Source organism: Tribolium castaneum, chromosome 3, assembly GCF_031307605.1.
Source record: "Tribolium castaneum strain GA2 chromosome 3, icTriCast1.1, whole genome shotgun sequence".
NCBI classification, from domain to species: Eukaryota; Metazoa; Arthropoda; class Insecta; order Coleoptera; family Tenebrionidae; genus Tribolium; species Tribolium castaneum.
This window is the reverse complement of record NC_087396.1, coordinates 11,110,360-11,121,963: the sequence shown is the minus strand read 5'-3', so window position 1 is coordinate 11,121,963 and position 11,604 is coordinate 11,110,360. Positions and strand designations below refer to the sequence as shown.

Genomic DNA, 11,604 nt, shown 5'->3' with positions numbered 1-11,604 from the left:
AGTTAAAGAAAATCAATTCGAGCGCACAAATCTGAGTCAGCAAGTTGCATTATTTTTCGCTCCAACAATCGCCTTGTGTCTCGTCGAGTTTGGTTACCGCAAAGTTTCTCAAAATATTTTGCTTTATTGCGAATACAATTACATCACGATGAATTTGAAGGAAAGCAATAAAAAACATACCTTCAGTAACAGGACTTTATTGGAAGGAGTAAAACAAAAATTTATGTTAATCCCGTTTGAATTAGCTATTGCCACTTTGCATAATCCAGGCAAGTTCAGCGGCTAAACACCACAATTAAATGAAAAAATGTTCGACACTTCTACAAAGTCACTTTTACGGTTTCACGGCTACTAGGGCGTGACACCTGGGTGATATCCCCCTATCCGTTACGTTCACAACAAAACAGTCAACCCCTTTCTCGTGCAAAAACACCACCCTGTCCAAAAGCACGACGTTCTCACATACAGCTTGCATGGCAGCTTGAAACGCGGCCAAAGCCTCGATTAGGTAAGCATTTCCTTTATGTTGCATCCATTTTTCACGCATTTTCCTTAAGAATTGATGATCGGTTATTTCAGCCCCGACGAGAGTGTGGGTGCGTTTCAGGTTGGTTAAGTAATTTTCGAAGGGTTCGCCGTTTGACTGCATCGACTTTCCGGATTTTCGTTTTAATCGTCTCACCTGCCAATTTTCTGCAAGAAAAAACTCCGCCGTAAGTCGACGCAAAATGGATAAATACTCGCACTTTATTAATGCGTGTCTCATGCAGTTTTTATCGCTACAACAGCCTACATTTCATTGTTAGCTATTGCTGTGCACGGTTGTACTCGCACGGTGACAAGGAAAAAATTTCGGGCACCTTTGACATACATTTCTCTGATATGAACGTGTGTAGTTAGTTAATTACCTATGTTTTTCGACAATGAAGTGTTAAAAGTGCCCGAAATTATTTGCTCGCCTTTGTCCTATGTAAAATTTTGCAGGAAAATTTATTGTTCACAGCGACCTTCAAACCGCTATTGAAATGTTTTAATACCGTTTTCAACGCTTTAGTGAATTGTGGTAAGTGATTTTATGTTTGTTTTTTTAATGACTACAACTTCGCGTCCAAATGGTTTAAAAAATCGATTTCATAATTGCTTTTCGGTAATTACATAGTATTACAACAAGTGACACCGAATAGACAAAATTTTGATCGAAAACTTAATTACCGCTGGCTCAACCATCCCAAATTGAGTTACGTCAAGCTTTGTCATTAATGCATAACTAATTTAATAACACCATCGTTCTGTTTTTTCCAGTTTTGTCCCAAAAATTAAATTCAGGTCGCTAATAAAGCCCGATTTAAATGATAAAAGACAATTCTCCATGCTTTCACGAGTAAGAATACAATGAGACAGAAAGCGATTCATAAACATGTTAACACGAGAATGGCACAGACTATCCAGTTAGAGCAAGTTAAACAATCACAAAGAAAAATAAAAAAGAAGCAATGATAAGTGATAAGCGCTACGTAATCTTATTTTTCTACCAGTTAACAAATTGGCACCACAGATACAGGTTCAGTTGTTGCGTTCGCTGATCAATAACTAAAAATGGTAACGTTTCATAAACTATTATTTATCATTCTCGGGTTATTAATAGCGACGATCTTCCTCTTATCACAATACCGAACCGAATTGACACCACCGCAAACATTAAAACGCAATGTAGACGACAAACCAACCTTTCTGGACAATAACGACACCAAAACGATTCTTTACTGGACACCAATGTTCCAAAGCCTCAATTTCTATCTCGGCTTGGGGTCGAAAATTTTCGAAAAATGTGCCTACAACAACTGTTATGCTACCTACGTCAAAAATGAACGTCCCGTCGAAAAATTCGACGCCATAATCTTCCACGGCGTGGAGTACCAGGAGAAATGGTTCGGCAAGCCGCAAAAACGCAACCCGAACCAAGTTTATATTTTCTCCAACCAGGAATCACCAGTGAATACTCCGTCCTTCATTAGGGATTTTGACAACTTTTACAATTGGACGATGACTTACCGATTGGATTCCGATATCCTTCGTCCTTACGGCTTCCTTGTGAAGCAAAAAACCGGCTACAAGTTACCCACAGTTGAAGAAATTCAAAAACGGCCGAAAAAAATTGCGTGGTTTGTCTCGAATTGTGGAACCTCGAGTGAGAGGGAACTACTGGTCAATGAAATACAAAAAGAGATACACGTAGATGTTTACGGAAGATGTGGTACTTTACACTGTGAGAAAAATAATAAAGAAGGGTGCTATGATATGATGGAAAGGAAGTACAAATTTTACCTCTCGTTTGAAAATTCGATTTGTGAAGACTACGTTACGGAGAAGTTGTACAATGTTCTGCAACGAAATATAGTGCCAATTGTGTACGGTGGTGCCGATTATAACACTCTCGCGCCGCCTAAATCTGTGATTAATGTGATGGATTTTATGTCGGTTAAACACTTAGTTAAGCATTTAAAATATCTGGACAGTCACCCCGAAGAGTATTTAAAGTTTCTCGAGTGGAAAAAGGACTACATTGTCGAAACTGCAAGTACCCAGACGCTTTGTACGCTATGTCAGAAATTAAACGAGCCAATAAAACAAAAAATTTACAATGATATTACGAAATGGTGGGCGGGAAAAGATCTAGATAAATGTATGGTTAGCAAAAATGGTTTTCTGGATAAGTACTTACTCCAGTCGTGAATCTATTCGTGCGCCAGTGGTTACGAAAATATTTACTTAAAGCCTTTACTTGACGAACTTGTACCAAAGATATATTTAATAACAATAATGATCTTAAATTACATTTTTAGTAGTTGTTAACAATTGTCTGTTAATGTTATACCTGCATTTTTCTGTTTTGAATCAATGCGTATTTTTGTATGTTACGAATTACTAAATTATTTTATGTTCCTTGATAACAAAACTGTGTTAAGCTCGAAACTGGTAGTACATAGCAATTTCAATAATTTTAAACTTCTTTGTAAACTGTTATCGTTATTTTAATTTATAATGCATACCTCGCATACACAAACAGTTTTTAAAATAAAAATCTCAGCATTTTTGTTGTTGTTTTTTTAAAACTAACCCGATAAGTGGCCTGTACATAAACCTCAATGATTTCACTGACTTAAAATTTAAGTATTATGCTTAAAACACTAATGTAGGTGTAATAGCGGTAAGTGCAATTTAAGTACAAACTTGGCTGTTTATTTTTCCATCAACTGATCAAAAATGCGTAACTTTAAAAATTCTAACTCCGACATTTGAAGTAAGTAAGTGTCAAAAGTGCCAGAAATTATTTGCTCACCATTATTCTATATAAAATTTTGCAAAAAAATTTATTATTCACATCGACCTTCAAACCGCTATTGAAATGTTTTAATACCGTTTTCAGCGCTTTAGTGAATTGTGGTAAGTGATTTTATGTTTATTTTTTTAATGTCTACAAACTTCGCGTCCAAATGGTTTAAAAAATCGATTTTATAATTGCTTTCTGATAATTACATAGCATTACAACAAGTGATACCGAATAGACAAAATTTTGATCGAAAACTTAATTACCGCTGGCTCAACCATCCCAAATTGAGTTACGTCAAGATTTGTGCATAATGCATAACTAATTTAATAACACCATCGTTCTCTTTTTTTCAGTTTTGTCCCAAAAATTAAATTCAGGTCGCTAATAAAGACCGATTTAAATGATAAAAGACAATTCTTCATGCTTTCACGAGTAAGAATACTATGAGACAGAAAGCGATTCACAAACATGTTAACACGAGAATGGCACAGACTATCCAGTTGGAGCAAGGTGAATAATTACGAAGAAAAATAAAAAAAGCAGTGATAAGTAACAAGCGCTACGTAATCTTATTTTTCTAACAGCTAACAAATCGGCACCACAGATACAAGTTCAGTTGTTGCGCTGTCTTATCAATAAATAAAAATGGTAACGTTTCATAAACTATTATTTACCATTCTTGGGTTATTAATAGCAACGATCTTCCTCTTATCACAATACCGAACCGAATCGACACCCGCGCAAACATTAATAAAACGCAGTGTAGACGGCAAACCAACCTTTCTGGGCAATAATGTCACCAAAACGATTCTTTACTGGACCCCAATGTTCCAAAGTCCCCATTTCTACCTCGGCACTGGGTCAAAAATTTTCGAAAAATGTGCCTACAAGAACTGTTACGCCACCTACGTTAAAAATGAACTTCCCGTCGAAAAATTCCACGCTATAATGTTCCACGCCGTGGAATACCAGGAGAAATTGTTCGGCAAGCCCCAAAAACGCAACCCGAATCAATTTTATATTTTCTCTAACAAGGAATCACCAGTGAATACTCCGTCCTTCATCAAGGATTTTAACAACTTTTATAATTGGACAATGACGTACCGATTGGATTCCGATATCCTTCGTCCTTACGGCTTCCTTATTAAGAAAAAAACCGACTACGAGTTACCAACAGTTGAAGAAATTCAAAAACGGCCGAAAAAAATTGCGTGGTTTGTCTCGAATTGTAAAACCTCGAGTCAAAGAGAACTACTGGTCAATGAAATCCAAAAAGAGATACACGTAGATGTTTACGGAAAATGTAGTGCTTTGCACTGTGAGAAAGATAATACGGAAGCCTGCTACGATAAGATGGAAAGGGACTACAAATTTTACCTCTCGTTTGAAAATTCGATTTGTGAAGACTACGTTACAGAGAAGTTGTACAATGTTCTGCAACGAAATATAGTGCCAATTGTGTACGGTGGTGCCGATTATAACACTCTCGCGCCGCCTAAATCTGTGATTAATGTGATGGATTTTATGTCGGTTAAAGACTTAGTTAAGCATATAAAATATCTGGACAGTCACCCCGAAAAGTATTTAAAGTTTCTCGAGTGGAAAAAGGACTACATTGTCGAAACTTCAAGTACCCGGTCGCTTTGTACGCTATGTCAGAAATTACACGAGCCCATAAAACAAAAAATTTACAGTGATATTACGAAATGGTGGGCGGGAAAAAATAAGAATAAATGTATGGTTAATAAAAATGGTTTTCTGGATAAGTATTTACTCCAGTCGTGAATCGATTCGTGAGCCAGTGGTTACGAAAATTTTATTTACTTAAAGCCTTTACTTGACGAATTTGTGCCAAAGATACTTGTAAAGTATATTTAATGACAAAGTCCTTGAATTCTTCGTAGTTGTTAGCAATTGTATGTTAATATTGTACTCTTTTACTTAGATTTGTATGTACGAATTAATAAATTGTTTTAAATTTCTAGGTATCAAATTGTTTTAATTTTTTTCAGTAACTATTTTTTTAATGCACTTGTATATCATTCTCGGAATTTCTTACTCCGAAATTTATACACGTGTAGTTCTTAATAAGGATTCACTACAGAGCTAAAATATTTATCTAATCAACTATCTATAATTCCTTAAGTCTGTATTTTACTTTGAGGAATTAGGAATTTTTATGAAATATCGTCATTCTAACTCATATAAAAATGACTAAGGCCTAAACCATCGTTGCTGTGTTAAAATACTAACCTGATTCGGCAACATCTTGCAAAATTGCCCTGAACAAGCAATTATTGGCATGTTCTTCGTGTTGTTCTTCCGTCAAATCTTTCAATCCATCTCCGGAATTCTGGCACGCCAGTCTCAAAAACGGCACTTTCAAAACACTACCAAGTTCGTGTAAACCAACCAATTCCTTAAGTAATCTACTGGTAGGAAAATTGTCGAAAGTGCAGTTGGTTTGCCTTAATCGGTGGTAACAGCACGGCATAATTACCAACGATTTGGCCGTTTCTAATTTGGTAAATAAATCTAACATTATCACACTCAAATCGGCACAAGCGTGGAGTCCTGTTATACAAACTCTACTCGCAGGGAATTCCTTCAGTACGTCCTTTAGCTGTTTGTCGGAATCGTGTGTTATAAAATGCTCGTAATATGTTACAAAATTCGTCGATTCGGGAAATTTCGTTTGTTGGGCTTTTGCTAGCCGAACTTTTTCCGAACTTCCCTCTATTCCCAGTGTACGATATTTATATTTTTCGTACAAAAGCCTCGGAAGGTAACCCTCAAATGTTTCGATAACCTAGGTCAAGGTTTGCCTTTTATACTTACAAGGCCTGTACCTACATCTAAAATTAAATCACAGTTGTTTTTTTCATAAACTTCATGTATCAGTGGAGCCAGTGACATAATTTCATGTTCTTTTTTTCTGCTTAGACCGGAATTGTTCGGAAATGTGTACATTTCAGTAACTGTCCTTTTTTCAATCCTAACTTTCAATTTCTTGATTCTTTTAAAAAAATCCTTCAAAGTAACTGGAGCGTTATCCTAAACGTTGTTGATTCTGGACCATGATTTAATTGAAATAATTCATTCACTTACCGATAAATGACCCAATGACAAATTATTTAATTCCTCATTGGTCAGACTGCCTAAGAACGAGACCCAATCATCGGGAAACTGTTCAAACACTTTATTCACTAAGATATGCGTGTTGGGAGATTTGTAGACCCACTGATAGTCCTTGAGAAAATCAAGAACTTCGTCAAAGTACTCCTTAACTGAGTGAAAACATGGTGGTACCGCCATAATTAGTTCTGCAATAAACACAGGTGATAAAAACCCACTGATACAACAAAGCAGAATTTATTGAACAATTAACAAGTACATGAAATTTCACTCATTTTCCATAACTGTCCACATTTCGCTAGACCTACTACTTGTATCAAATTTATCACTCTTTGGCCCCAATACGACTTTTCCACTCATCGTTGGATCACCCTCGACTAAATACTTCTCCGTCACACTTATCAACGCGTTCTTATCAACCGACATTATTTCCGCTCTGTGTCTTTGTAGCACATCCGGCGTGAGCCTCCTCTGGAACTCATCACAGCCTTTTTGACTCGGCGGAACCGGCGCATCGACGGCCTGAAACACCCCCAACTTCGACTCGAGGATTTCTTGCGGAGTCACTTTATCCAAATTCTCCTGCAGCCACTTGTAGGTGTTGTCAAAAACGTCCAAAGTTTGCAAATTCCTAGGGTCACGGTAGCTGTAAAAGACGAAAACGCCGTCGTTCGTCATTCGGGCGCCGCCGCCGTAAGCCCCCTGTCTCTCTCTCAGCTCCGGGTGGAGGTATTTGGCGGAAATAAGCCGCGCCAACACCCTCAACCTCGCGTAGTCCTTGTTGTTGTAAGGGGACGTGAGTATAGCCTTACTGCAGTAATTCACAGGGACGTTCAAGACGTGGTGCTGGCAGTTTACAGCATTGACAGGAGCCCAAACTTTTCCCTCGACGTAGCTGCGGTCCTGCGAGGGCTTTGTGGCACTCTCGGGAATTTGTTTAGTAAAGTTGGCGAACGTTTTCATTATTTTTGACTGGTTTTCTTGGGAAATGTTAAACGCGCACCTACAACACCGCCAATTAGAGCCGCACCTTCGAAGTGCATCAGCAATTCGCGAGTTAAAATTCAAAACAAACAATAAATTTTTGTCGTGATATTTAAAATTTTAATTTTAATTTGTAAACAATTTAATTCTGGACGTTCTACAACTTTGTTCTTTACACGATTTTGTATCTTCAGTATGATGCAAAATGGTTTAATTTTTTTAACAGTTTTTGACAAAAATACTGCATTATCACTTTATTTTACAGTTGAGAATTTAATAGTACTATATCTGTTCGTATTTTTTGTTTGCCTTGTGATCACCGTTTAAAAATACAGTATTTTTTTTTCTTTCTCTGAACGAAAAAAATTTGCGAATCGCTGACACACCCTACATTTCTCAACAAACCTCATGTTATTTTTGCTGAAAATAATCTTAGCGATGTTGAGAATCTCATCCAAGACGGCCTTATAGTGCGAAGTTCCCATCAACCTCTTCATATATTGCATGTGCTGGAGTCCTAAGAGCAGTTCCCTTTGATATGCAGTTCCGGATACAAGAGCTGCAGAGGCTTGCATTGCGTAAATATGTCCGGAATCGGCTACGCCGTTTGTTAAATCAGTCATGTAAAGTTGAGTCAACATTTGAAACCTTTCAACATCACGAAGCTTGGTGATGTTGAAAATTTGCGACCACAATTCCCACATTGCGTCAGCATTTTTTTCCAGGCAATAGCTTGAAATTTTAATCGAAGGTTCGTAATTGTGTAATTGAAACAAACTTTCTGCAATAAACGGCTCAAGGTTTAAGCCGGCCGTTCGTCGATTCATGAAATTATCAAATTCGCGGTAATTCAACTTATCGGTCCCCAGTTTATTGATGACGTAACAAAATAGAGGCAGTAGCATTTGCTGCTCGGGGGAGAGTTCCACGGTGCTTAGAAGCGCCTTGAAGTAGACGATTCCGTTAGAATTGACTTTGTTGATTTGTACAGGGACTGAGTTAATCGTGACTTTTTCCCGGGGAATTTTCTCAACTTCGTTGCTAATGTCTTCAATGAGTAAAGTCGGTAAAATGTCGGTGTTTTGCTGCTGGTTTTGGAACTTTTGCAACTCCAGACATTTCTTGAAAAGCACCTCTTTGTCGCTATCGGTCAACGTTTCAGTCTTCTTCTTGATCAGTTCTTGCTCCTGCGCTTGTTGCTTCTTCTCGTAGTCCATATCAGGCGACATTGTCAAAACCAACCGGTGATTATTATCTTTAAAGTACTGCTTGACGATGTTTTGCAAGTAGTGACTGTCTTGCTTCATTTCTTTCCGCAACTTATCGATCATCTTATTAACTTGTAACGCTGTCAAAATATCACCGTTGTGATTCCACGTCGGCGTCAGCCCAACGATCAAATTGAGACCAAAATTGGAAGTTTCGTGTTTTATCGAAAGTTCGTAACGATGTAGAACAGAGTCGATGTGTTTCTGGTCAAATCCGTTATTTACGACTTGGTCTAAAGTACTATCAAATAACCCGACGACTTTATCAAAATCTTCCTTCTTCAAGCCTTGAAGACCGACAGTGAAGATACTGTCCCGAGGCTGAGTATCGTAGCCAGTTGATGGAGTAAAACCTCCCGAAAAATTCGGCTCAATCATCGATTTATAAAAGGGCGAATTCGGGCCTTTTATCAGCAATTCCGCAACGAAATTCATCAAAAACGTATCGTAAATTTCGGTAATGTCGGACAAAAGAATCGAAATAGAAACCGTGTTTTGCCTTTCGAGAGGTTCTTTCATATTTTCGAAACGTGAATTGATATGTTCGCGCCTAGGGGCGCTCCAGCGGGCTTGTCTAGGCACAGCTGTGTGGTTCATTGGTTCATACTTGTATTGCGATAAATACTCCTTGTTTATGTAATCCAAAGATGGCGATAATGGAAAATTCCCGTAAGAATAAAATTTACAGTTACTGGGATGGTAATGTCTCTTGTGAAACTCCTTCAAATCGTCCCACGTCAAGTTCGGAATTTCCATGGGATCGCCCCCCGAAATAACCCCATAAGTGTGGTCGGGCAAAATGAGATTTTGCATTTTTTGTAACAGGAGATTGTCGTTTTCGGAAAACGCCCCTTTCATTTCGTTGTAAACTACCCCTTTTATGATCAAAGGGGTGGAGTTGTCGTTCGGATTGACGTTTTCAAGCCTCCACCCCTCTTGCATGAAATCGAGTTCTTTCAAATTCGGACGAAAAGCCGCGTCTAAGTAAATCTTTTGCAAGTTGCGATAGTCGCTTAAGTTTTGCGTGCTGAAGGGGTAAACAGTGTAATCCGAGCCGGTGAAGGCGTTCATGAAAGTGGCAAGTGAGCGGTTTAGCATTTTGAAGAAGGGGTCCCTCACTGGGAACTGCTTCGACCCACACAGAACCGTGTGTTCCAAAATGTGGGGCAAGCCCGTGCTGTTCATCGGCGTGGTCCGAAACTGAATTCCAAATGCGTTATTGTTGTCGTTTCGGTACAAGTGGAGATACGCCGCTTGCGTTTGCTCGTGGATGAGGTAAATGGCCGTGAGCCGGAATTCGGAAATTTCACGCACATCCTTTACCAAAAAGCCGTGCAGTTTGTGGCCGACTTTAAATACGTTTAAGTCGTTGTTTTCGGTTATTACTTTTCTTGGAACGGCTTGGGAGGCTTGTCGGAGGATTTTGTTAAACGGCGTGAGTGATTTTAGGTGGGGTCCCAAGTGTTTGTACCACATTTTCTTTTAATTACTAAACTACCAATTAATTTTAAACTATTTTAAAAAACGGTATCACACTTACCGATAAGTTTTGCGGATTTAAATAAAAATTCAACACTGCTCACGAGTCAGACATGACATAACCTCGCATTTTGTTTGATATAACCTTAAATAACAAAAACGACAACATTACGCAACTTGATTTGTTTTTTACGAAAGGGGAAACGCGTTATTGAAACCGAATTTGAGCATCGTTCCGTGTTTTATAGAAATGGCTTAAATTTAGTGAGATAAAAATATTTACCTTTATTTGCCAAAGTTATTCGTTTCGAGGTCTTGAATTTCATGCACAATTTACACTATCAGTTCACAATTACAACGTACAGCACAAATAACTCATATACGTCCCGGAAAATAACTAAGAAATCAACAAAATTAATTAATTATTTGAATTATTAACTTTCAAAACAAAACTGTTAGTGGAAAAGTAAAAAACCCAGATTTAAAAAAGTTACCAAAGTTACTGCTCGTGAACTCCAATGTGCACAGAATTCTATTATCCATAAAAAATGAATTATAGTATTTAGTGTTCTTAACTTACTTCACAATCATAATGATTATTACGTGTTAGTCATAAAAAACAGTGTTAAATGGTTTGGGTCAAAATTTCCGATAATTCGGTCTTAGGACCCAAAATGCCACTGTTAAGCGGCAATGATTTAAAATTCAAAATTTTTTATTATGTTTTTTTATTACATGATGAGGTGCTTTACGTCACTAGGTGTCTTCCGTGCTTGCAGTGTAATTCGCTATTTCCAAAAACGTGGTTAAAAATAAAATATGACCACCCGGAGCAAAATCCTAAAATACATTTCCGCAGGTTGTAAAAAAAAATTATCGTTACAAACGTCTGTCGCCGTTGTTAGCATTGAAACGTCAGAACAGTTATAGCATTCTACAAGAACTCCGGTTTTGTCGACTGTTGGCCTTACATCACACTTGGAACATGAATTATCATTGTACGGTAGTTCTTCATAGAACCGGTCTTCTTCATCGTCACTTTTGTTGGGACAAAATGTGTAAATGTCCTTTGAAAAGTGTAATTGATGGTTTTTGTTGTAATTATTATAAACACACCTTAATTATTTCAACACTAATCTCTCGGGGTTCTTCCTGTACCCGATCTTCGCTTATATCAGCGTTTAAAACTTCGTCGCCAAAGGGATATCCTATGCTTCTGGGGGCCACATACTCACCTTGTGTCGCCTGCTAACGAATTACGGAATAATCGTCTCGAGACAAACAAATCTTACCGTAATTAAACCGAGAAGACAATAAATTGTTATAATGTAAAGTAATTTAGTCATTTTTCACTGGAATTTTTGCGTAAACAGTAATCACAATTTTGACAAAACAATAATAAAAAAA

At 37.7% G+C, this 11,604-nt stretch overlaps 4 protein-coding genes across 7 annotated transcripts; 2 read left to right on the top strand and 2 right to left on the bottom strand.

Annotated features, from left to right (window-relative positions):
- Window positions 1-181: 181 nt before the first annotated feature.
- LOC103313847 (uncharacterized) lies at window positions 182-6,309 on the bottom strand. The gene is made up of 2 exons (XM_008198165.3): window positions 5,585-6,309; window positions 182-693 (listed from the first exon to the last, which is right to left on the bottom strand). Exons 1-2 carry the CDS (start codon window positions 5,871-5,873, stop codon window positions 335-337), a joined length of 648 nt encoding a protein of 215 aa, XP_008196387.1. The 5' UTR covers window positions 5,874-6,309; the 3' UTR covers window positions 182-334.
- Window positions 767-3,094, top strand: LOC663102 (alpha-(1,3)-fucosyltransferase C). 2 transcript variants are annotated; one of them, XM_064355356.1, is made up of 3 exons: window positions 767-937; window positions 985-1,063; window positions 1,303-3,094. In XM_064355356.1, the coding sequence occupies exon 3, from the start codon at window positions 1,597-1,599 to the stop codon at window positions 2,731-2,733; it is 1,137 nt and encodes a 378-aa protein (XP_064211426.1). In that variant the 5' UTR covers window positions 767-937; window positions 985-1,063; window positions 1,303-1,596; the 3' UTR covers window positions 2,734-3,094. The 2 variants fall into 2 exon arrangements, with proteins under 2 accessions (XP_064211426.1, XP_974256.1); XM_969163.4 differs by having other exon boundaries at window positions 774-888.
- LOC135265592 (alpha-(1,3)-fucosyltransferase C-like) lies at window positions 3,112-5,301 on the top strand. Of its 2 annotated transcripts, none has more exons than XM_064355355.1 (2): window positions 3,112-3,208; window positions 3,685-5,239. In XM_064355355.1, exon 2 carries the CDS (start codon window positions 3,977-3,979, stop codon window positions 5,114-5,116), a length of 1,140 nt encoding a protein of 379 aa, XP_064211425.1. In that variant the 5' UTR covers window positions 3,112-3,208; window positions 3,685-3,976; the 3' UTR covers window positions 5,117-5,239. The 2 variants fall into 2 exon arrangements, with proteins under 2 accessions (XP_064211425.1, XP_064211424.1); XM_064355354.1 differs by lacking the exon at window positions 3,112-3,208 and adding an exon at window positions 3,215-3,444 and having other exon boundaries at window positions 3,685-5,301.
- Window positions 6,310-6,687: 378 nt separating the features above from the next.
- Window positions 6,688-10,672, bottom strand: LOC103313849 (uncharacterized protein). Of its 2 annotated transcripts, XM_008198166.3 has the most exons (4): window positions 10,481-10,672; window positions 10,259-10,342; window positions 7,856-10,207; window positions 6,688-7,469 (listed from the first exon to the last, which is right to left on the bottom strand). In XM_008198166.3, the coding sequence occupies exons 3-4, from the start codon at window positions 10,192-10,194 to the stop codon at window positions 6,734-6,736; spliced, it is 3,075 nt and encodes a 1,024-aa protein (XP_008196388.1). In that variant the 5' UTR covers window positions 10,195-10,207; window positions 10,259-10,342; window positions 10,481-10,672; the 3' UTR covers window positions 6,688-6,733. The 2 variants fall into 2 exon arrangements, with proteins under 2 accessions (XP_008196388.1, XP_015837150.1); XM_015981664.2 differs by lacking the exon at window positions 10,481-10,672 and having other exon boundaries at window positions 7,856-10,212.
- Window positions 10,673-11,604: the final 932 nt, after the last annotated feature.